This window comes from Vanessa cardui, chromosome 13, assembly GCF_905220365.1.
Source record: "Vanessa cardui chromosome 13, ilVanCard2.1, whole genome shotgun sequence".
Lineage (NCBI taxonomy): Eukaryota > Metazoa > Arthropoda > Insecta > Lepidoptera > Nymphalidae > Vanessa > Vanessa cardui.
This window is the reverse complement of record NC_061135.1, coordinates 10599117-10625272: the sequence shown is the minus strand read 5'-3', so window position 1 is coordinate 10625272 and position 26156 is coordinate 10599117. Positions and strand designations below refer to the sequence as shown.

General features: G+C 33.8%; 3 protein-coding genes across 9 annotated transcripts; 1 reads left to right on the top strand and 2 right to left on the bottom strand.

Moving 5' to 3' along the window:
* Positions 1 to 693: 693 nt before the first annotated feature.
* LOC124534547 (zinc finger RNA-binding protein) lies at positions 694 to 12712 on the bottom strand. 7 transcript variants are annotated; one of them, XM_047110440.1, is made up of 19 exons: positions 12551 to 12712; positions 12225 to 12364; positions 11255 to 11427; positions 10686 to 10800; positions 8719 to 8812; positions 7773 to 8170; positions 6778 to 7073; positions 6208 to 6327; positions 5975 to 6049; positions 5706 to 5894; positions 5544 to 5629; positions 5237 to 5474; positions 4869 to 4992; positions 3800 to 3894; positions 2826 to 2921; positions 2493 to 2645; positions 2028 to 2123; positions 1002 to 1110; positions 694 to 744 (listed from the first exon to the last, which is right to left on the bottom strand). In XM_047110440.1, the coding sequence occupies exons 1-19, from the start codon at positions 12601 to 12603 to the stop codon at positions 704 to 706; spliced, it is 2691 nt and encodes an 896-aa protein (XP_046966396.1). In that variant the 5' UTR covers positions 12604 to 12712; the 3' UTR covers positions 694 to 703. The 7 variants fall into 7 exon arrangements, with proteins under 7 accessions (XP_046966396.1, XP_046966402.1, XP_046966397.1 ...); XM_047110446.1 differs by having other exon boundaries at positions 6778 to 6983; XM_047110441.1 differs by having other exon boundaries at positions 7773 to 8155.
* Positions 12713 to 16870: 4158 nt separating this feature from the next.
* On the bottom strand, positions 16871 to 17848 carry LOC124534721 (immediate early response 3-interacting protein 1). Its single transcript, XM_047110708.1, has 3 exons — positions 17656 to 17848; positions 17391 to 17492; positions 16871 to 17045 (listed from the first exon to the last, which is right to left on the bottom strand). Exons 1-3 carry the CDS (start codon positions 17741 to 17743, stop codon positions 16990 to 16992), a joined length of 246 nt encoding a protein of 81 aa, XP_046966664.1. The 5' UTR covers positions 17744 to 17848; the 3' UTR covers positions 16871 to 16989.
* Positions 17849 to 18075: 227 nt separating this feature from the next.
* Positions 18076 to 25950, top strand: LOC124534874 (snRNA-activating protein complex subunit 3). The gene is made up of 6 exons (XM_047110917.1): positions 18076 to 18846; positions 19298 to 19517; positions 20653 to 20757; positions 22877 to 23029; positions 23582 to 23767; positions 24776 to 25950. Exons 1-6 carry the CDS (start codon positions 18383 to 18385, stop codon positions 25088 to 25090), a joined length of 1443 nt encoding a protein of 480 aa, XP_046966873.1. The 5' UTR covers positions 18076 to 18382; the 3' UTR covers positions 25091 to 25950.
* The last annotated feature ends 206 nt before the right edge of the window (positions 25951 to 26156 follow it).

The following is a 26156-nucleotide window of genomic DNA, read 5'->3' as shown; positions in this document are numbered from 1 at the left end:
AATAATCGCAAGGTATGATTAACCAATCACAAACGAAGATACTGACGAAATAACTATACACATCTAGAGGTAATAAAGACTACATTTTAATACAGTCAAAGAGTTAATCAATAATTAAAAAATAATATGCGACGCTTTTCCTCGGCCGCCTAAGAGGAACTACACATTCTAAAGTCAAATACTGTGACTCTAAAAATATTAAAAAATCTTATCCAACCGGTCCAGCTCCGTCTTTCGCCAAAGCAACGCTTCGCGCCTTTCCCTGTCAATCAGCTTAAAATACATTACGACTAATTACAATATATAGATTATACTCTAACTCTAGCTATTTTTTAAAATACTACTTCAATTAGCTCTGGACTATAATTACTGTAGTTTTGGACAGATCGATTAATGTCACAAAAATAATAATTTTATAGCGCATGTGACACAAATATGCATGTTAAATATAGTGCGTACACAAAATATACCTCCACCGGAGGAACGCGTGTCGATGGTCGCTATTGCGAGTGCTCAACTTATTATTGCATTGTAATCTCACTTAAAATTGATACAAATATACAGTTTTGTATATTTTCATATCGAAAATAACTTTCATTTCAATAAATGTTTATCAGACACCTGAACGTTTATTTTAAATTAGAACCCTCTACGCATTGTCAAGTTGATTTTGCCTCAAATGTTTGATTTTTGTTTTACAGAATTATTCAGAATTATCCTCCTTCTTCACTACTTTGTTATCACCTGAAAATAAATAAATATTGATTTTATTATTTAGATTCTAACAAGTGTTCCTATTATATAGAAGCAGAATGAATTAAAGACGAATGAAACTGAGGAAGCAATAATATGTAAAAGAAAAGATGGTATTTTTGGAGGGCGTGCCCCAAGTATCCAGTGGATCGTCAGTTGATGAATTTTATGAACTAGGTAGTATGAAATAAATAATATTATTTATTTTGCATTGTTATGAATATATTTAAACAAATGTAAGTGCCAACCATTGGGCGTGTCGGGGTCCTGGTCAGTGTTGGAGCGCCTGCGCTTACGCGGGAATTTCCAGTTGCCCGCCGCGTGTTTCACCTTTGGTAGCGGCTCCATATCCAAAACCTGCGGTAAAGTATAATTTTTTTTTTACTTTTAATATAACAATAATAAGTCTTATCAGATTTACATGACAATGACGTGTTTAACTAAAAAAAAGGTTTTTGTATTTGCTCACAATAGGTACTTTCGGTAGTAAAGATAAATTATGCAAGTTGACAAAAATTAAATTTCATATAGAAATACACATAAATATTCGGCCTTTGAATCATAAAACCAGCCTATTGTTTAATTAAATTAAAATTAAAAGTCGTAAGCTATATAGCACTTGTCATAAAACACGAACCTACATGGTATAACGTTATTGATGCAAAAACTTTCAGTTTAGTATAAACTGCTAGTTGAATAGTATCAATTAAATTTTATAGTAATTAATTTAATTTAATTGAATGGCATGAATGTATGTTTATCTTGAAATATTTTTTTTAATGGCTTTCAATTAGGAAAATGAATATCTTCAAGTACTTTTTCAGACAATAGAATATTGTAATTTATTAATTTTTTTTTTTTGTAATTTAATAAATTATGCGGATGATATCAAGATGCAAGATATTTTCCTTAAACCTCTTTATATTTTATTATGTTATTCAAATGGAAAATCTATGTACTACAATCATATTAATTACAGTTATGTAAAAAATATATGTAATGATTTTTTCAACAACCAATTTATTTGATTAATAAATTTAAAATTCAATCTATTTAGTTTCCATGAAATGGATTTAGTAATTAATATAACTTAAAATATTTATGGCGCACATAAAAATATTGAAAAATAATAATAATCATAATATGATCAATATTCCAATTGCATAAGAAATAGAAATATTTCTCTGATTACAAATAAGACTAATAGCTCTGCTTATTTGTGTACTACTAATAGTTCACAAATAAGCAGCACACAACAATATTTACTACAATACCTTGTGTATCTGTCTAAATGCAATTTGTCTCAGAAACTGTTGCGCCGATGCCGTTAAGTCTTCACGTTTCTGCGGCGGTAAGTTGCCGAGCGCATCCTGTAATGTACATTGTATGATAGCAATTAAATGCACTTTGCTATTCAATTTTATGTCCAATATTCGAATTTGATTTTCACTTTTAATGTCACTCATTTTTGAGATTATTTGGCATCAGTTCACCAGAAAAGTGATAGCCTTAATGGTAGAAACCAACATATAGCCTTTATACGGCGTTGTATCAGCTGTGGATTAAAAAATATTTAAACCTACTTTATATTTATGTTACTTTTGTAGTCATTGTCAACCAAAGCAAGGCATCCAATAATTAATGTATATTTATTTTAACAACAATCACTAATTGTCAAAATGCGCAAATACATTTGTACTGTTTTTAGATTATGTACATATATAGTGCAGTATACTTACTACGAGGTCCTTTTCGCAGGGGTCGCGCAGACCAGGCCCGTGGTCCAGCAGCAGGCCGCCCGCCACCGCCTCCATGACGCGACGCAGCGCCTCGCCCGGCGACAGCGCGCCTCCCGCGGACTGCATCACACCTGACACCAGCAATTCCATCGCCTGCACACACGACTCAAGCTTTATTGCGGTCTACACGAGTTGCATATTTATTTCATTTATATCGATCGTTGATGTTAAAGGCAACATTTCTCGAATAAAATTTTTAATGTTAATTTAAGTTTAATAAATTTCGATACGGACGAACGCTGCTTAATAGACAATTGAATGTTTTGTACTCACGTATGGATTGAGAGGCGTCCAGTTAGGTATCCGCCGGCAGAGGTCGCGCATGATGCGGATGATGATGACACAGGACTGCAGACTGGCCGCCCTAGCCTGTATGTCAGCACACTCGTCAGCGGATCGCTCACCACGCACACGCGCCACACACGCTCTCAGTTCTCACTCACACCGCGGGCCGCGACCCGCTTATTACAACGTGAGGACCAACTGCGTTTCCCTTACTTGCCCTCGGCGTAGCTAGGCAGTCCTCACAATGTCAGGTGTTATATGAATCGAGTAGACGCTCGTTGGATTCGAATCTAATAATAATCGAATTCTATCACTATGTTAGATGTTTTAAGTTAATGATTTTCGAGTCTAACCGATTCCACCTGACATTATTTATTAAGATCTCGTTCATTCCAAAATATAATGCGATTTAAATAAAACCTATCGTATGACCGATGATTATTATAATCCTAGCTACGCCCCCGACCCCATCGGCTATCAGAGTGCTAGGAAACGCAGCTTCGCTCCTACGACGAGCACTTGTAGCCACATGTTCAAGGGAGCGGAATAGTTATAGCAAGTTTTTTCAACTAAAATAAAGGCTACTCTGAATGATAAAACAAAAATAAACATGTGACTAAAAAATACGTGCGCACTCCCTTTGTCTAATTAGTTCATTGTAGTCAGTTTATACGTGAAGCGGTCAAAAATTGTAAAAATAATTTTGTTAATTCTTTTTTTTTCTTGTAAAATATGAATTAAAATTTCCAAATAATTCTAGGAGCAGCATCTAAAGCAACATCATCTAGCTATCCATAATTTAAATTAAAAATGCTGCCCCTCACCCTCTTAGAAAAATGATTATTCAGAAAATTATAAGAATGAACAAAAATGACAAAGATCTGCAAGTAATTCATGAATCGAGTTGACTTAGTCGTCAGCAGCAGGGGAGTGCGCACACGTTGTAATGTGGGCGAATGTACCTGGAACCACTTGGCGTGCCGAAGGGCGGCCAACGCGTCCAAACACTTCTGCCGCGGGAGCACGTCCTTGTCGTCTCGCTTTATGTCGCCACCCTCTAGCGACAACAATACAAAGGGTGTTTGACCATCAAGGCATCGACGAAAACGGGACAAACGAGTCCCTGTCGGCCCGCAACCATCCGCCGCATGCGCTTCCGCTGATTGCGTCGAATCGAACGAGACGGACTCCAGTAAATACGGAAGTTTTTAGTAGATAAGTATAGGAGCCAGAGAGATAGTATATATATGGAGCCGACAGGGACGAGATCGTTTACTCCGTTTCAGTAGATATAATATACCACTGCGGAGGTCGACGCACGTGATATATAGGGAGATGATCAAAAATCCTTTTCTTCTCGCTGCTTACCCTACTCACACCTAAAAATAAGCATTCGACACAGTGCCCGGCAAAGCCGGGCGGTAACTTTGAACAAATTATCTTTATATTAGACGATAAATATTATTAGAATATATATAAAGTGAAGATATAAAACATAAATTACATTTCTTATAATAGATAGTTTGTTCTGAGAGTTTGGGGAAAGGATGTGGATACGACTTCGACAACCGGTTTCATAAAATTATAAATTGTTGGGTGTTATATATTAAATTGACAAATTTTATTACATGTTTCGAAGTGTTCGGGTGTATTTTAGATGAGTTTTTATTACTAGTAAGATTGGAAAAGGGTCTGTATATCCAAAGCAAATTGAAAGGTAGTGTAATAAGTGCTGTGCAATAATTAAAAGTTAAAATGTTATTGCTTGATTTGAAGCAAAACTAATGTAATTAAAGATTTACTACAAAAAGCAATTTTATGAAGCTAAAATAATTGATAATTTTATTTTGCATCGAATGTACATAGATTGTCATTCAAATCTTCCGAATCATTTTAACAACTCATCTATTTATAAGCCGGCACGTTCAGAGTGACTGTGTTAGCCCGAACATAACGAAACCGTCCCGCGTCGATCGCGAGCGAACCAGTTGTCGCTCATCGTGTGGAGGCAGGTACACGTTGCTCACTAACCTGCGGGCTCGCGCATGATGGCGGACGTGAGGCTCACAAGCACGTTTACAGAGCCGTCTGATACGGACACCGCACCTTCTGCCGGTAGGAGCTCCACTTTGTACTTAGGCTCCTCGCCCGTACCCTGGAAGGATATAAAAATATTTTAAAAGTACCGATAAGTAGAATTTGTTTTGAATAGTCCTGTACCAATGATATGTGCACGGGCATTGTGAAGAATTATAAAGCTTACATATTTCACATTTTTTAATTTCCATAATCATATTATGAATATTTTACCACATATTTATGTTCCTTAATATACTTGCAAAGTTGTTTGTCCAAAATATCACAAATATTGTTAATCTTCTTAAAATATCATATCATACCTTGACTCTGGAGAGATGGTGCGGCAAGTCAGCCGCGACGCGTTTGAGTAGTGTGACGGTGGGGCGGTCGTGGCACAGCACGACGAGGCGCACGTCTCGGTCTCCGCGCAGCAGGAGCCCCTTGGCCAACAGCCCCACGCGCATGACGCCCTTCAGTGCGCGCGCACCCGCCGTGCCCGGCCCCGGGGTTGCTGGAGACCCGCTCGGCGCCGCCTCACCTTCGCCCACGAACGAGAACCTGCGCCAAAACACATGTTATAACGTGTGATACGCATTGGCACGAGATTAGTAGACGAGAACTACTCACAGCTGGTTATCGCGACCGTCCTCCTTGCCTTCGGGTTTTTCTTCTTTTTTGTCATCCGCTTTAGCCGCGACCTTTGCAGGTTGTCCCTGAAGAAAAGTCACCGTTATAGTTTTTGTTCTGTAAATATTTCAAACATTGAAAAGATGGCAATAGACGTCTCACCTTGAGCTTGCCCTGATCGGCGAGTGCGTCGGAGAGCGATTTGAGAGCCTTCTCCGTATGGGAAACAGCGCGCTGTATGTCCTGCAGCTGCTGCTCAGGTGGGTATATATCAGCATGCTTGGCCAGCACGTGTCGGTCGTCCGAAGTCTCGGGCCGGCGGCCGACAGGCCCGTACCCCATACCCATAGCCTGAGCATACATATAATTGTATTCATGTTTGTTTTGTGTTATCGCAAGACAATATATTTAAATATTAATATTGAACCTACGTGATGATGATGGTGATGCGGTCCGCGCCACCAGTCGGCACCCTCCCAGTACACACGGTCGTCTTCTTCAACTCCCTGTCGGTATTTACGGATAAAATCTTAAAATGATTTTACAGACTCTACACGAGTTAAATATATAATAATAGATTTTTTAATAATTTATTTTCCCTTCGATTTGTTAAGCCGTGAAACCATATTATAATTAAGAAGCATAGACAGATTGCAGTACTAACATCGTGCATTCGCCGTCGCGCCCACAGCTCGTCACGTACGAGCATTCTTTGAGCTTTGGCCTCAGCTAGTTTGCGTTGGTGCATGGACGGCTTAACTTTAACTTCAAGGTCTGGCTGAACCTGTATACAATACCAAATAAATTTTAATTTTGTGTGTACAACATATTTACATAAAAGATGAAATATCAACAATCCTCATTTAAATTTGTAATCATCTGAACTTCGGAACTCTTGACAGCTTTAAGCTATCAGGCTCTACGAAGATCTCAAACCTTTTACTAAGTAATCATTGGATATTCCTATGATAAAGACCAAACTAATATTGGTTATTCATTCAATTCACATTCACTCTAAGTAATAAATGTTTTATTCAGTGTTATTTGCTTACAGACTTTAATTTACATAATTTATCTCACAATGAACAATGTTGGTAATTGTTGTCAGTCCACAGATAGAACATATATAATAAGAATAAATGTAAAAACGATCAGGTATATTCTTTGCAGGTCATAATCTACATAGAGACTTTACTCTATATACTATGTTAATCTTAAGTCATTAGTCACTCACTTTCTTCTTGTACTGAAGTCGATGACGGCGACCCTTCATATGCATCTCTTTGGCGTTGGGGTCGTTGAACTTGCAATCACAAAGTTTACAGTTGAAGCTGAGCGCCTTGCCGTCGTCCCCGCGGATCTCTTCAATGTAGTCTTGCCCCACGGGTTGCACCTCGGGCTCTGCGTCGGCGTCGTCTTCCCGCTCATCCTCCTTGTCGCCTGGCGGGCAGTCGGCGCTGCAGCCCACGGTGCTGAGGCCCCCGGACGCCACGAAAGCGATCTTTGGCGCTCCGGCGACGGTCTTTTTGGCTAGTGGATTTGGAAAAGTCAAATTTTCTCTGAGGTTTTAAATTGACACGTTCGTTTATCGACTTTTGGGCCTTTTCTACGAGATATTATTTTCTTCCTTGATAATGACGTATTTTTGAAGTTCTGGTTCAACGTCATTGTCAGGTGTAAGATACACACCTTATATATTTGAAACAATTAGTTTTTATTTGAATATGCACATTAAGCTTATCAGTACATTACACTTTTGAAACTTGATATTTTGTAAGTGATGTGCTTGAGATGCAGTAACGAAAATAAATGTACCGATGCATAAAAAAGGCCCACACAACACACACTCCATATCTGTACCGAGTGTTTTTAAATTGATCCGATGAGAAAATTTGACTTAGCAAATCACAACTGCCGACCGCGCAATACAGATATGATACTGTGGCGTTCAGGGGAGTCAGCTCAGTGGCACATCGCAAATATGTTCTCCATTTGTAAACAAACATTTCTTATTTGGAGATCATATCCGGTATGAGTTTATACATCAAATATACTAATTTAATTGAAATTTTGAAGAGGAAATAATTCAATTATAAACAGAATATTATTTATCCTGTTTAAAATTGATGATTTATATTATTCATAGAACGACAGAATAGACGGTTTTTAATTTATAGTACATTATGACATCGAAGGAAAGTCGGCTAACTCGCAATGCGATCCACTAACCGGGCTGAAGCTTGACGGGCTCGGTGGAGGGGATGGGTTTCCCCAGCATGGTGTGCAGTTTGACGACCTTCTGGTGCTTGATGCCTCGCACGTGCGCCGCGTAGGCGTCGGCCCCCGTGCACGTGACGTCACACAGCTCGCAGCGCAGCGCCGAGGCGCCGCACGCGCGCGCGCCGCCGCCGCCGCCGCCCGCCGCCGCCAACTTCACAGCCGCCTCCTTCTTTTTGTGCTTCTGTCCCTCCAGGTGCTCCTTGTAGGTCTGCGGGCCGGCGCACGAGATGCGGCACACGTCGCAGTAGTGCAGCTGCTGCGCCTTGGGAGGAGGCTTGGGTCTCCGCCCGAGTCCAGCGCCGACGCCACTCTTGTTGTAGTTCTTCCAGCCGCTGCGACCACCGCCGCTACGTTACGTCATTTTATCAACCGTTTCACCCGGTTCGGTTTATGTGTGCAAGTGTACCCGAGTATGGAGGCATTTATTAAAAAGTATCGATTTGATCAACTTAGTTATAGCTGCACTGTCGTGTATTATCTTGAATGCATACATTTTAGCTTCAGATTTAAAAAAAAATAAGGAAGATATTAATAGCCGTAATGGGTATGCCGCTGTATTAAATCAAAACCTAACAAATAAAATAAGGAATAAACAATGCTTCAAAAGGTTCGTGTCTAATCAAACATAAGCTATGGCAACCTATGATCAACACTGGAGTGGCTTATAGTCGTGCATTTATAGAACCCAAGGAAATATATTGTATTATATTTCTATCTTTAGCAGATAAATGTTACTCCATGGTACTCCATAGTCGGGTAAATACATAAATAAATACTTTATACCAATTTTGAATACTACTTTACTATAAATACTATTTTATAAAAAGTTCATAATAACCATGTTGATTGTTGTGAGATAGAAGCTAAACAGAAATAATAACAAAGTTCAACTCACCCGCCTCCGCCCGTCTTGTTCTGCTGCGCCACATACATGGTCGCCGCGTTGTAGAGAGCTGTATCATAAGCAGAGGTGCCCCTGTTAGCCGTCTCTACAACAACATAGCGCGATCGCCTCTAAATTTTATATTATTCGATTAATCAACTCTTTACTCAAGCTATATACTAATCTCTTTTCTTTCAAGAATAATGTCAGTATTTATTTTTTAATAATTTATATGAATTTATAGGGCGAAATCGCGTATGGCTGTATTTTTATATTCTATATGGTGCTGCTAAACTGCGTTTATAAAATGTTATAAGACATTATTGAACTTTTTATTTACGAATTTAATCAAACATCGTCATGTTCTTATATTAATGAACAATGATTTTCTTAAACTAATATATCTCACCCCGAAAAGTTGATCCAAACAAATAGTTATACAACAACTATACTGGTAAATATTTACAGTTAATGCTCAATAATGTATTAAACAATTTATACATGTAGTGTAGCAGCATCAATAAATATAAATAACTATATTACTACACAGAAGGGAATATGCACATAATATTTTTTAGATATTATATGAAATATGTTACTAAAAAAAGTATATTCCCCACATATTAAAACTAAAAATAAATATAATTTGTACTAATAAAGAAAACATAATGATAATGTCAGATATGACAGTTAGTATATCTGAGAGAACCATTACAATAACCAGAAAAGCTGCAAGCAGACTTTTTAGATGAAAATGAGAATATATATTCACAAAACAAAAAAAATAATAAATCTAATATATGAAGGATATTAGGTTTATTTTATAAAATTCTATTATATAAGAAATGATTATCAATAATAACAATAACTACTTGTCCAATTTTTATATTATTTGAGCACTAGATAGTTCTAAATAAAGTCTATATCAGAATATTTTTTAATTATAGAATAAATAATATGTTTTAGATTTAACTGAAAAATAGTGAATCTATATTCTTACTTCCTTCTACAAACACTATTTATAACATAATTATTATTCCATGATTGTATATATAAAAAGCAGCGTTTTTTATAAAACACTACTAAAATGAATATGTACCATTCTATAGTCACTGTGCTTACTTACTAATTACTCTAATTGTAAACAATAATTTGATCCTGATGCTATATATTATTTTGAATTAACTAGTGTTTAGTTTCTTTCGTTTAAAATAAGTACATGGTTTATTCACTTATTTAAACCCTTGTTATATTTGTTTGTTTATAATATGTAAATGTACAGAGCACTGTAAACTACACAATTTAGCATAGATAACTAACAGTATAATGTTAGTTTATATTATGTATCATGATACAGTGCTTTTTTTAAGTTATTCAATTTTGAAGATTCTTATTTAAAACAGTCAGTATTGAATAAGAACTTTTCATTCATTAATTTAGTGGTTAAGTGACCAGTTGGAACTTAGAGAAGAACTGGCAAGAAAATAAGTAGCACAGCTAAACTGCGAAGGATTTTTTTTTATTTAAATATTTTATATTTTTTCATTTGTTTGTTTATTAATTATAAATTAGTATTATTTTTATCAAATAACAAGCAGTCTTAAAAAGTTCCAGTATACTTAACAATATAGCATAAAATCAATTTAATAATTTGATTTTATAAGCATGTGAGAATGAAAGAAATAGAAGCATGCAAATTAATACCATGATATTCTTTTAGCAACTGTCAATAGAATTCAAATTAATTACTTGCATACATACATATGCATGTAATTTTAACTTTTTTGATCTGTATTTTTTATGGTCTATTAGATTTCAGCAAAATAGTTGAAAATTGCTCTGGCAATTTCTATGTTTTCAATTCTTATTAGAGTCACCAACACTAATTTTTATTCGATGACACATAAATTGCCAATTACTTTTGTGTGAACAATCAGTTTTGATTTTAAGAAATGTAGATGTCAGGGTACGGTACTTACGCTTGGCGGGTTGCGCGGGCGCGGAGTAGGGCTGCGAGGGGTAGGAGGCTGCGGGCGCGGGCGCGCTGTACACACTGCCGTACGCCGCCTTGGCGCCGCCGGAACCGCGCGCGCCCTGCGCAACACGGTCAACATTAACTTTATACCAGTCTTCTGGTGGGCTTCTTTTTTGTCTATTTTGTAAGTCTACGGCTATTGTATAAAGCCCACAAGTTTTACTACTTCACAGGGAAATCCACACAAAAAATTATTAAATTGGTTTAAAATGTCACTATTCTTAGATTTAAATTATACAAAAATGATTAATTGTTATCCGATTAATATAACTGTACCTTGTTTATAATTATGATAACAATAAAAATTTGAATTATTCATTACCACAAATATACTAATAAAATAGCTAAAACAATTTGATATTAATATTACTCTTAATACATCATTTATTATTTATTATACGAAGACTACTTTAGCTCTACCAAAAGAGAAACCAATTTTACCCTTTCGCAGATATTTATTGAAACGGTTTATAAGACTTTTTTTTCCCGCATATGGTAAACATCGACAGTCACCTGTGCGTATGTGGCAGGCGTAGAGTACGCGGGCTTAGCGGTGGCGTCGTAGGTGGGCTGTGGCTGTGGCGGTGCAGCAGGATAAGCAGCAGCTGCCTGCTGGTAATACGCGCTTTTGCTGGCGTCGTATGCGGAGGCAGCGGCCGCAGCCGCGTGCGCATGCGCGTGAGCGGCTAAACAACAAAACAATTTATACACCAGTACCTATGGATATACCTCAGCTTATAATCAATAAACATTTCGAGATGTCAGAGCTACAAGGACACTATCAATTCAATCATTATCATTTCCATGAAGTTTAATATAAAATATATGTCAATATGGGAAAATACAAGTATCATTCTATTTATAATATATTTCTATGATTATATGTTCCAAATATTAAACTTTCCTACGGGAAATTTAATTATAGATATCGGTATGTTTTCTTATTTATTTGGAAAATAATGACAGCCTGCAGTTTTAGACCTCTAAATCTGGCCTTGATAAACTAACTTGCACAGTAAAAATATTTAACAAACAAAAATTAACATTTGTCTTCCTGACAAAATGACATTTATTCAAAATATTGAAAATTTGACCAGATATTTACGATTTAACGTTATAAAATTAGTGTCCATCTAAGTCATTTCTTTTAAATGTAATTTGCTTGATTGATGCTTTAACTTTACTGCTTTGTGGTATTAAAATTATCCAAGGCATGGCTGATTTACTGATTAATATAATAATTGAAGTCAATGATAAAAACTTGTTATCTAGGACATAATCAACTAATTTTAATGGCCATTAAACATAATGAATTTTGTAGTAAACATAACAAACAATAATAAACTATTTGATTGAGATTTTTTTTCGTTTAGTGACAATCATTCGAATATTGGTTTGTTTAATGATATAATCTGCTCTTATTAATAAGATTATTTCTGTAGTTTTACGAATGTGAAAGGGTTTAGGCTCGAGTTTTTCATACCTTGTGTAGCGGCTGCAGCCTGATACGCAGTATCGTATCCTGTTGCTGCGGCACGTTGGGTCCCGTACGTCGCGGCGGTCGCAGCCGGTGCCACGGCGTACCCCGTTTGGCCGCCGTAAGCTGCACTAGCTGTTGCAGCGCTAAAATTACGACGTAAAAGGTTAAGTCAGCGAATCGCGTTATTTTATTACGAAAACTGCGATCAATACAGACCAGGCGCCATTTTGATTACATAGAAATGCTAGCACAAGTCTACATTCGACTCATGTTAAGGTACAACTCTTTTAAATGTATTTAATGTGATAAATTGGTTCAAAATAACTTACCCATATTGGGTTCCTCCATGGGTAAACCCAAAGTAATTATTTGCTGCCATCATTTACCACTTTTTCACGTAGAAACTATTCATTCACTTCTGAGCGTAAAACGAGAAATAAAAGGCCGGCGTTTTGTCTTTGATAGAAAAAAATGGCGACAAATTGGCATAGACAACAGTTGCAAGCGGAAACGGATTTTACTTTTCAGATGCGTTCAATGTTAAAAAACCAAGGAACCATTTACAAGTAGTTGAGATCATGCACAGATTTAAAGTTGATTAGGTATATACTACGAAGGTTCCAACCCTTAATTCATCAATAGTGATTTAGACATAAATAAATAATAATATTAACATGGCTAACGCACTGATTAAGATATTACATTCAATCACGAAGAGCTGTATTACGTGACTATAGGCCACAAAATAGATTTCTCTTCATATTATTCTTCAATGTTTAATAATATCCGAAATTGGCAACTTTATTCGGCATTCTAAATTAATTGCAATGTAGCAACGTTTATATATATAAACCGTTTTCACTAGAATAATTCAAAAAAATATTCTAGAAATACTATCAAACTCGTGTGATGAACCGAAATAATTATTTTATGGATCAAAAACTTTTTATCCAAGAATCCATCTTAAACATAATCTTATCTGAGATTTTTTAGCATGAACAAATGCACGTTTGCACTTTTCGGACGGTCGAAATGATCAAACTGATTGGGAAAAACTTAAGAGCACATCAATAATTCGAAACATGAACATTTGACAACAAATTGACGCAATATCATTGGTCGAGAGTCCGATTAGACCATGATATTCACTATGATTTTCCGAAAAAATGGCGTTAGTTCTGAATGTTGTTGTTTTGAACGTCGAAGAAACTGTTATCATTGTCTTCTAATTTCAAAACTTTAATTTTAATTTGGAAATTGTCAATAATGAAATGTAAAATTACAATGTTACAAATTGTTACTCCAGTGGTTACTTCTATTGACTTGATTTCATAGATAATACATATATATGCTGTAACTGTGTCTGATTTACTAATTACTACATGAATACTATCTAACCACAGCGTGTCAAGTTTGAACATAGCGATTAGCGACTTTTGTTGCTTGAGAATGAACTTTGGGCATACTTGATCGGCTTTTAGTATATAACCTAATCGAAATATGCAGTTCAAACAATTCTGTCTATTTATTTATGCTTGTTTTATAAATAACTTCGGTACTTTTGGCACCCTTTTTAAAGCTCTAACATAATCATGAACGACAAAATTATGGTTATCGTCATTAGACTTTCAGTAATATCATTAGACGTGGGTTTGTAGTAACGTTGTTTCGTAGTTTTTTAATATGTTACTGAAAGATATTACTCCAGAAACAAAAATTACAAGAGTTTTAAGATTCTTATCAAGATTAAAAAGGTTTTCCATTCGATTTAACATATTTTTCATAAACATTGACAATTTATTTTTTTATCTGTTTAGTTTGGTAAACTTTAATTGAAATGACACTAAAGACAGTTTGAGTTGCTTCAAAGTTGAAAGTACAAAAACAAAGTACCTACAATATTTGTATTGCTCCGCAATCCATACCCATACTGTTGATTTGTCCTAAACTTCTTCATCCCATTTACGGCGTTCTCCCTTCTAAATTCCCTCGCCTATAAATGTTGAATATTTGTGTTTATTTTATTTTGTTCTTTTCTATGTAAATATATTAAATGTAATAAAATTAAGTTGTGAATATTCCAATACAGTGTTATATTTTAGTATATATAGTTTGGAGTACTAACAATTATTATCTTATTATTAACAATTAATGAACAACACATGTTCTAGGTTAAGGATTAACAAGGAAATAACTACTACTATGCTAGTTTTCAAAATTTAATTGAGTTTGTTTCCTCTACTGTACAAATCAATCTCTTTCGTGTTTTCTCCAATATATGCCCTGTCTGCAGAACTAAAAGCCATTGAACCAAGAATAGGGTACTTTCGGTGGTGAAATATAAATTATGACATTTGATAAAACTTTAAAATTAAATAAAAATATACTTCAGAATTCTGATTTTGAGTCATAAAAGAACATTATTACTTTATTGTACTAAATTAAAAAGTCGTAATTTTTAATCTACATGTCACGTCCTAAAACACAAGCCGCCATGGTGTGACGTAAGTGCGGCAAATACGGTCAGTTCAGTTTTAAGTTATTAACAACTAAACTATATCTATCAACATTAACTCCAAGGATTTACTTTAACGTTAAATTTAAAAAAAATCAAAGTGAATTTTATTTGTACATATTTATTTTATAAAATGCAAATCGGATATGTAAAAGGACAATGCCGATCGTATTTATGAATGTGGACTGTTATTTATACAGGTGTGACGTCACCAAAATAACTGACAGCGGTTTTAGCGGAAATAAAATGGTTTAAATTTTAGAAAATTTAAATTTTAGAAATTTTGCCAAAATATATTTTTTGTGGCATTTTAAGAGTTAGATTTAAGAGATAATTTTTTAAACAGCATTTTGAAGTACTATTTTAAACACCGTAGAATACCCTATTGTATTGAATATTTGTATTCTGGACTATAGGTATAACAATTAATCAAAACTTAAATTAAAACATTAAACCAAGTCACCTGTGACAGTTGTAGGTTTTTATTTTTATCATTCATAAAAGTATTTTATCGTTATTCATACATTAAATACATTTGAGTTGAAAGTTTTGGAAATGATGTAGGAAACGCATACTGCGGCATGCTAGTAATCCGCCGTTGCTACCTCAAAAGGATTTTTATTGTTTCTAAGATGCGGGTTACGGAATGGTCTCATGCAAAACGTTTTGAACTCAATACGATTGTCAATCAAATTGTTTTGAGTCTTGTAGGTTTTAATACTTATCTATATATATAATAAAATTGAGTCTGTTTGGAATATTAAAATTGCTCTTTTTTACTCAATTGTTGTTGCTACGGATTTTGAAGTGGGCAACAATATATAAAAAAAAGAAAACATTGGCGGGAATTTAAACTCGCGCTCGGCAGAATATGCTGGAACCGGGAACATTGTGATTACTTTAATTTTCATTACTGTATCTCTTTATATATTCTTTGCTTAATTTGAATAAAGAAGAACGTTATTAATTAATATCAAGAGTTATCTTTCAACAATTAATTAACAAAAATAACTTTAGCTTATACAATGCATATTATGTATGTATGTATACACGGTACATGTACCATAACAACATATTTTACAATTTTTGTTGGTCTGTCTGACTGTTGTTCCGGCTAATCTCTGGAACGGCTGGACCGTTTTTGACTGGACTTTCATTGGCAGATAACTGATATAATAAGGAGTAAGTTAGGCTATAATTTTTTTTGTTAAATTCAATCGCGTACAAGGTCGTGGGCACAGCTAGTTTAAAATAAAAAAATACTTTTCAGATATGTGATGCATCATTCAAAATTTTTTTTTGATCCAACTCAAGTTGGTGCCGCTCGTAATAGTTTTAACTGGGCTCATAGCCTTATAAACCATACTAGCGGTTTAACCTGAAGGGAGATAGAAACTGGCTCTTAGGTATTCATTACAAGTCCATCTAACTTAAATATGCCAAAATTTTATGGTATTGCTATAAGTATGCTGCCATTCAACTTCATTATCACTACATAGTATAAAACCAAGTCGCTTTCTAATTATATAAGTTAAAGATTATATGAATGATAAAAAAAGTTATATTAACTTTTTTTGTAGGGAAATAATATTTTGATTGTATGAAATCCCACATAATCTTTTTGTAGGAGCTACTGAGATTCTTGCCAGTGCTTCTTAGTAGATTCTATGTTCCAAACAATAGGTTACATTATGTTTACATTTTTTATCAACAAAACCTATTTTGTAAAAATAACTATAAGTAATATTTACATAATTTCACAAAATTATATAAGATTTAAGATCATCATATAAATGTATGGGTATTAGAGTACATGTGTTTGTATATATATTTATCAAATTGAGTTCATTTTGAATACATGTTTCTAGTTAGTATCCACATTGTTGATTTCTGATTTTATTTATATAACATATTTTGAAAATTCTATGCAGCTACAAGATTTTTTATATTATTATTTATAACTACATATATCAAATTGAAGCAATTGATCATTTTTACTGTGCAATCACTTTGCGAAGGCTACTATACTCTCAAGCCTTACCTTACTTTTGGATGGGTTTGGTTATGTTTCAAAAGCTATATAACATTGTTTGATTCTATACAAAATAGTGGACTTGAGAAAATAAAATTCCCATTATATTATATACTATGAGTTATTATTATTATGTAAACAAAATAAATGTGGGCATAAATAAATTTCCGCTGATGTCTTGCATTTTAATAAATGTGTTTATTTTTTCCTTTGATAATTTGTCACCCCAGTAATAATTTAAAAATAATTGTTAAAATATTCAATATGATGAGTGGAACTGAAACAAAATAAAAATTATGTATGTTTAAAAATTGTGAAATTAATTGAAAAATACCTAAATTTGATTTATTTTTTACACTTTCTAGTATGATTAAACCATTAATTTAATGTTGGTGATTATACAATTTTACATTAGTAAGTTTTAATGATATAAATAATAGTTATAACTTTAGAATCAGTTTAGTCAGTTTCATTATATTTACAGAAAAAAGTTTGAAAATGACTAAATTTTAAAGATAATTTGATTGATAGTATATTTTTTTATAAAAATTAGAATATTATTCTAATTTTGTATTTACAAGTGCTAAATTACAATTATAGCAATAATACAATGTTTACTTACTTCTTGTTACTGTTCGTATTGATCTTACTAAATTTAAAACTTGATATTTCATTGACGATTGGTCTTCAAAGCCTTGATTTCGATTATTAGCACCCCATCCCACTGAAAGTAAAAATCTTGTTAATAGTGGAAGTATGCTTAAATAACTAAACAAATAAATGAATTATAACAAAAAAAGAACCAGCTGAAGTCTTATATTATATTAATCGTAAAATTTGTTATATTTTAAAATTTTACATACAACAGATGAAAGGTTATAATTTACTTTTTTGCATAAATCTTTCCTCATGGAGGACGCAGACGGCATTTAAACACAACAAAGAAGCTTCAAATAGATTCCACAATGTAAGCATTTTAATAGATTTCAATTAATTGATCATATAATTATCAATCTTCGATGTAAATAAGAAGGGACAATTGTTTTGATTTTTGACAGCTATTTAAGTATGACAAGACACGATATTTCTGCAAAGTTGTCTTTTATCGGATACTTGTCAGAATCTATAGTAATGTTTTAATATTTTTTTTAGATAAAATTGTCTTTATAAAATATTTAAAATTATCATATTTTATCCTTATAAAACATATCCATGCACACCGTATATTATATAAAAATCTATTTCTAAAGTCATCTATTGGCAAAAGACAAAACTGCATGAGATAAATCTTTTGCTACTATCTTTATGGAATATTAAAAAAAAATCTAACTTTTTGTTATTTCAACTTTCAAAGGAATTTTAAGCTTCCGGTTTCTGTATAATTCAAAACATAGCATAAATACTTTTTTAATTTGGCTGTGTTTTTGTTTAGATAGTAGATTTGATAATTTGGTTAAATTTATATATTTTTCTAACCTAGTAACCACTAAAACTTTTAATTTTTTATTGTTAATTAAACTTTTAATATTATGTTTATGACAATATGTTGTGTTTATAGTGATATTAGGAATTTTAGAATTTATTTATAGAATTGACTGTTTTTAACTAAATAAAATGGATTCAAAAACTAGGGATATGAGTGAACATCAATCTGTATCAAACGACGCTGCTTTATTACAAGTCAAAGCTAATCCTGAAGGTAATTCTGTGGATAATAAAAAAGATAAATCAAACGAATTAGAACCAACAACATCTTCTACTACAAATGAAATCATAAGTAATCCTGATAATACTCAAAACAGTAATCTCACCGTGACAATAGATCCAGAGCCATATAAAAATTGCCACTTAAAATTATATGCAGAGGATAAAGGTCCCAAATGGTACCCTGTCAGAGGCAATATAGTGACACCACCAATTATTACAAAGAACCTACCAGAAGCATTTAAGTTTATGCCTATATTTGGAGCACCTAAAAGTAGGCTTGATTTGGAAGACTTTCAGAATGCCAAAGTTAGAGAATATGTAGGATGTGATTTAGGTGACGAAGAATTTAATAAACTCGCATCTTACTGCAGGTAATGAATAATTAAAAAATGTATTTGCAATTTTTTTTTAATTTTTTTATTAAAGAAGATCGTATTTTATTTAATTTAGCCATCGGATGATAAGTTATGTATGCAAAGATAATTACTAAAATACATGTATTTTAGTAATTTAACTTACACTTTTACTAAAAAGCAACAAACAATTATACTATTATGTTCTCGTTGCATGTAATTAAACTGTGTTGTTCACAGTTTAAACTAGAAAGAACCATACAAAATTATGTAATTTGATTCAACTTGATATTTGGGTTGTACCTAACAAAATAAGTTAATTTAATGCTAGTTGTTGGAAAATCTAATAACAAAATAATTAAAAGATATTTCAAAAACATTACATTTTATTATATAATTTTTTTTTAACATGTAACATTTAGTATGTTTACAAGTTTGTATTAAATGTATTAAATTATTTTTGTTTCAGTCCTATGCATTTAAAATCTGGAGGCGAATTAGTAATGCCAACCACTTATCCAACACAAGGCCCATTACCAGACAAAAATGTGGATAATCTAGATTTAAATGGGGCAGGTGAAAATCTCTGTATTGTGAAGAAGTTGAAACTGAGAATTGAAAAAGATGTTAATAACCATTATACGAGAAAGCTAAAGTACAGAGGTGTGCGAGTTATACCACCAGTACTGGTAAAATAAATTTTATGAATTTATTATTAAAAATGTTTGTAAAATAATGAGATGACATTTCGTTGAGTTTGGGTTGTAGTTTTAGCAACTATTTAGGGTCGGCATTAGAAATTCGCATCCCGAATTTGATGATAGTAGGGGTTGTTTCTTAAAGGGGTTGTTCCCCTCTCTCGAAATTTACCACTCCCAACCCATAGTTTTTTTTTAATGTGCGTTTAAAGTTACGTGCAACGGATCGATATTTTACATTATAATTAACCTTAAATCATTATTTTTATGTTTATTAGCTTTTTCTGTATTATATTTTAACAAATACTATATTAATTTATAGTAAAAAAAACGTGTAAAAATTTAATTTAATTTTGTAGTAAAGCGATTCTTTTGTAAAGAAAATAATAATCACCCAGAAGATTTTACGAACATGATAATATAATACAATATAACATAAAATATAAAAAAGATCCATTTATCGCATTATTAAATTTAGTCAAGTATATATACAGATAAATGGTTCTTATAAATTTCTATAATATACCTATTGTTGTTTCTATTTTCACTCAAAATTAACAGCCCCCTCACAGGAGTGGCGAAGCCACTCCGGCAACAAAAATAGTAGATAGTTATAGTAGCTAAGGATAGGTTAGGTTAGGTTAGATTTTATGACCAAACGCTGCGCAAGCCGAGCGAGCGAAGCGAGCGTGCCGCGGCAGCGGCCGGCGCAGCGCCAGAAATCACATTGTATACCAATAATTGGAATTTTATATCTCTCCCCTTCTAAAATTTAACTAACAGTACGAATTTTGATGATTTTAGTATTGAAATTTAAAAATTGAAAAAAAAAAAGCTAATGATTTCCGCGCGGGGGGAGTGGTGGTGTAGGTACTACACCACGCCCCCTTACCCCCCACCCCTTCCCCAACCTTAAATTCGGGATGCGAATTTCTAATGCAATCCCACTATTTACAATACCTAATAAAACATAATTATTGTTATATCTTAAATCATATTTTTTTGCCAAAGCCATGAAATTATAAGATTTTTTTTTTTCAAATATAAAGCTTGTAAATTTTTAGGTCTCATGTGTGCTCAAAATTAATTATGAATCCAGATCAATTGGGTATTACATTTTTTCCAGGATGATGATTACAAAATTCCCCTAACACCTTTGGAGCCAGGTAAAGACCTAGTATTTCATATTAGGGTATATCGGCCATTCTACTGCAATGGAAGATATAGAAATGTAAGTTTTACAACCATCTACTTTATTTCATGAAAATTATAGTAATGTTATGCTATCATGTACTATTTTACAAATGTATGACAGTTTTTATGGTTTTCAACCGACTTCCAAAAGGAGGAGGTTATCAATTCGTCTGTATTTTTTTTTTTTTTTTTTTTTTTTTTATGTTTGTTACCTCATAACTTTTCACTGGGTGGACCGATTTTGATAATTTTTTTTTTGTTTGAAACGTAGTGCTTCCCGTGGGGTCCCATTTTTTTTATTTTTTTTCCGATGATGGTATCCATATGAAAACGACATAAGTCTTAAATTTGCATTATGTATATGCGCGACAAATAGGTGAATAACTGAAAATCACGTTGATGAATTTTGATAATTCTTTTTTTATTATAAAATATATACTTCAAGGGCAATTTGGTGAAAGTTTGGTAAGGTTCTGAGCACAGGATCCATGACAAAGTAACGGAACGAAAGGGAACGGAACAATTCTGAGGAGCACGTTAGCGATACTCAGTCGAATCTTTTATTTATAGGTTATTTGGATATTTGAGTCACCTTCCGTAATGTGGTTATGTTTATGTAATTATCATAGTCGAATATTATAATCAACTAGCTACCCACCCCGGCTTCGCACGGGTGCAATACTGATACTAAATATACTACAGAATTTGTTTATTTACGACATCATATCGCAAACTTCTAAAATTATCAGTGTTTCTTTACTATATTGTTCATGTATTATATGCACAAACCTTCCCCTTGAATCACACTATCTTTTAAAAAAAACCGCATCAAAATCCGTTACGTAGATTTAAAGATATAGGGACAGAGAAAGCGACTTTGTTTTATACTATGTAGTGATGGAACTCCTCTACGGCTCGCAGTTAGGGTGCGATATAGGGCAGAATTTCTTACTATCTTTAATAAAATTTTGTGTATGTGATGTGATGTCATATGATGTACGAAATATAGTTGGCTTTTTCAAAGTTTTTTTGCTGACTTCGATTACAGCTCTTTCGAGGGATTCTTGTAGTTTACGCCGCGTGACGTATTAAATCCGCATTTTCGAAAGTCTATTTTTGCTTTATTCGCAAGTTTCCTTTGAAATTGTCCTCGAAGTAGTTTCTGACTCATATAAACGGAACGCTTAATCTATCCATATTAAAAAAAATTAGTTAGTCAACATCAGCTTCACTTAAAATCAAAAAATAAATAAACATTTTAACAAAAAGAAAAACCGACTTCAAACAAAACACTATTTTAAAACAAATGAATATGCACGAAAAAGTAATAAAAATAATTGCGTATTCAACATATTTTTTAGAGTCTTCCTAAGTTAAATGAAATGAAAAATATTAGACTACTTAAAAGTCGATTAACGATTATATCATGTAGTTATAATTATTGTTATATTTGGAGTCGGTGTCAGCCAATAAAACCCTACAGTATATCTATCAAAAAACAATACGAGAATACTTCAACAAATATGTTTTTTTACAAATTACCTTTTACACAATAATATACTGGATCAATCAAGGGGCTCGTATCGCTTCTTTCTTTTGATTGTTGGGGCAAGGGCACCGTGGCTGATACCGGCTCCAAATATACCAATAATTATAACTACATGATATAATCGTTAATCGACTTTTAAGTAGTCTAATATTTTTCATTTCATTTAACTTAGGAAGACTCTAAAAAATATGTTGAATACGCAATTATTTTTATTACTTTTTCGTGCATATTCATTTGTTTTAAAATAGTGTTTTGTTTGAAGTCGGTTTTTCTTTTTGTTAAAATTTTTATTAATAAAAATAATGCCTAAAAAAATGTAATCAAAAATATACTTTGAGTTAAATCAATTAATAAAAACAATCAATATTCATATTAAATTTTTACAGCCTGTATATGCCACATTCAATAAACTAAAGCATGTTTCATAAATGTTCTCATTCACTCTGCCATACAAGGCCACTTTTAACTACTTTTATCTCTTTAACTAAATCATTATCGTATATAGTATTTATGGCATATGGTTTAATTTCGGAGTAGTAATCGTGATGAATGGCCTCGAGAGAACGATTTAGCAGATTATTTTATATATGTATTGATTTTATTTCAGAACACTCGCCATTCGATATTCAGCAACGAGCTAGTGCTGTTGGGCAGACACAAGCTGTCGGTGTTGCGCGACCACATCGTGTGCGCCAACGACGTGGGCATGCGGGTGGACGTCTCCGAGAACCCGGACGACCTGCCCACCACCTCAGCCAAGGTACACTATAAAATATTTTAAATATTATTTAGAAAATCTTGCAAATTATAAAAATACAATATTTGTAAGGTATAATTTCTCATCAATTTCATAATCATGATCTATGTATTTAAATTTAAATTTACAAATTGTCATCACTTGTTATATTAAATTATCTGTCTGTCTGTCTATTATAATGACGATTATATATAAGACAATCATTATATGATGATTATGAATAAAATCAGCAAATCAATGCTGCAATATCTGCTGTACCGTAAAGTATTACTATTAACTATGGTATTATTGTAACTTTTCTACCTATTTCTAGAGATTGTATAAGTATTTATTTAGTTAACGATGTAGTTTGTTATTTTTTCGGTACATTATATTAAAAAGAAACTGAAATTTAGTAATGTATTTTTGTTTAAGTAAGTGATAAATATTTTGATCCCTTGAAATCCTTTTAAAAAGTACCATGATAACGACTAATCAATAGTAGCATCCAAGATATAATTATATCCTTTTTTGAATTGTTCAAATGTATTTATTACCCTTGTATTTTTATTTCAGGAAGTCTTCCCGTCCGGTTTCCTGTTCATAAATAATGTTTTCTACGTGGACACGCGGAAGGGATGCGTCGACTACTCAAAGCCTATTCGCGAATGGGCCGCCAAGAGAGGCTTAGGAGAATTCCCCCACAAAGACATGACCGAAGTGACGTTAGACCAAATCGTCATTAGGCTGGGCCATCCTGATGTAAGGAGTGATTGGAAATATAATTTTATAGATTTTTAGTTTTAGATAGATGAGTTATATGAGGGACAGGTAGTATCGAGTAACTTTTCCGTTCTGTGAAAAATATGTGTGGTACATATATGCAAAGAAACCTATAGCTGGACCAATGCTAGAGCAAGTAATAATATTTCTCATCAAAACTTTTTATTTACCACTGAACACTGTAGAGATATTTAATTTTTTTCCTCTTTTCTGCAATGTAAAGATTGTGCTAAGAGAGGTGTAAAACTTATACGCAGTTTATAAATATAGCTATAATGTCAACATACATTCTTAAATACATACTAATATTATAAATGCGAAAGTAACTCCCTCTGCCTGTCTCGCATTCACCCCAAAACTACTGAACCGATTTATATGAAATTTGGTACACAAATAGTCTGAGTCTGTGAAAGGTTATATAGTCTACGTGTATACCAACATCAACAACAACAGCCTGTAAATTCCCACTGCTGGGCTAAAGGTCTCCTCTACCTTTGAGGAGTAGGTTTCGAACATATCTACCACGCTGTTCGGGTTGGTGGAATACACATGTGGCAGAATTTCTATGAAATTTGTCACGTGCAGGTTTCCTCACGATGTTTTCCTTCACCGCTGAGCACGAGATGAATTATAAAGACAAATTAAGCACATGAATCAGCGGTGCTTGCCTGGGCTTGAACCCGCTATCATCGGTTAAGATGCACGCGTTCTACCCACTTGACACATGCAGGTTTCCCCACGATGTTTTTCTTCGCCGCTGAGCACGAGATGAATTATAAAGACAAATTAAGCACATGAATCAGTGATGCTTGCCTGGGCTTGAACCCGCAATCATCGGTTAAGATGCACGCGTTCTACCCACCGGGCCATCTCGACTCTAATGTAAATTCGTGTATACCAATCATCAATGTAATCGAACGGCGCATTCTACCCACTGGGCCATCTCGACTCTAATGTAAATTCGTGTATACCGGCGCAATGCGGCAGGTGTACGTGCACCAGGGGCGCTGCGAGCACCCGCTGTCGGTGTCGCGCGTGCGCGTGCTGCGCGCCGGCGAGTGTCGCGCGCGCTGGCCGGCGCACGGCGCGCTGTCGCACAACCAGACGGTGTACTGCGCGACGTGCGCCGAGTTCGGCGCGCGCTGGATCGTGACGGGCTGCGAGCGCGTGCCCTTCGACCCCGCCTTCTTCTGCGACACGTGCCTCAAGCTCTACCTCTACCGCGACGGCAGGAAGATCTGCCCCTTCCGCGCATACTCCTACCGCGGCAACGAGCTCAACCTCCTCAAGCCGCCCGGCTGAGCGCGATCCGCGACGTCGCCTGTCCTATAGTTTGTTCGCGTTAAGAATGCAGTAAGTTGTCATTGTTTACCGGCTTTACTCCGCCCCCTGACCAATCAAATCTTTTTTAACAGCAGGGTGAAGGTGTATGCATATTTGTGTTAAAACTCCAACAAATTATATTTGTTTTAAAGACTAAGTATAATTAATTTAAAGAATACACATTAAAGTAAAAGATCGAACCGGGGTGTTTAACCAACAAAATTCTTAACACTATATACAATCGTTTGCGAATCTTGCCATCGCGATGTAGAATTTTTCATATTTTGACATAACGTCATCTAGTAGCTATAGGTTACATTAATTATTACGTGTACAGCTTGAATAAATTAAATATAAATATATAAATAAACAAAATTATAAAAATAAAAATATCAGTTAATAATTAATTAAATGTGAACTTAACTTTGTAATTTGAAAAGATTTGATTGGTCAAAGGGGGCGGAGTCAGGCCGGTAAACGATGACAACTCACTGCTTTCTTAACGCGAACAGACTATAGTTATGTTACAATGAAAACTTTTGTTAAATTTTTTTTGAGTCTATCCATGTAACCTTATCGGATATTTATGGGATATTTATTTAAGATTTTTAGCACTGATCAGAACTATAATTTCTATCTATGTATGTTCAAAAACCTCACGTAGATCAGTTTGCAGTATTTCATTGTTTCTTTAGTTATCTTGATAAGACTGTGTGTGTGTACATTCGGCTCGTTGCCATGTAAGTTTATTGTAATAGTTAATAAGCTAATGTAAATAAAGTAAGATATGTTATATTACATTTGAAAATTAGAATAATTGTTAACACTCATAAGAATATTTTTTATCCTGTGATATAAATAAAATTGTTAAGCACTTAAGTCGTTTTTTTATTTTTCAAAAATGGCCGTAATTCTTTGTCCACCAAATTGATCGACTTAAACTTAGAAATAGAAATTTGCATCTATTTATAATTTTTTTAGTATTTTTCTCTTTATCAAATCTTAAAAGCAAAATAAAGATATTCTTCGGATTTAATGTAGCATA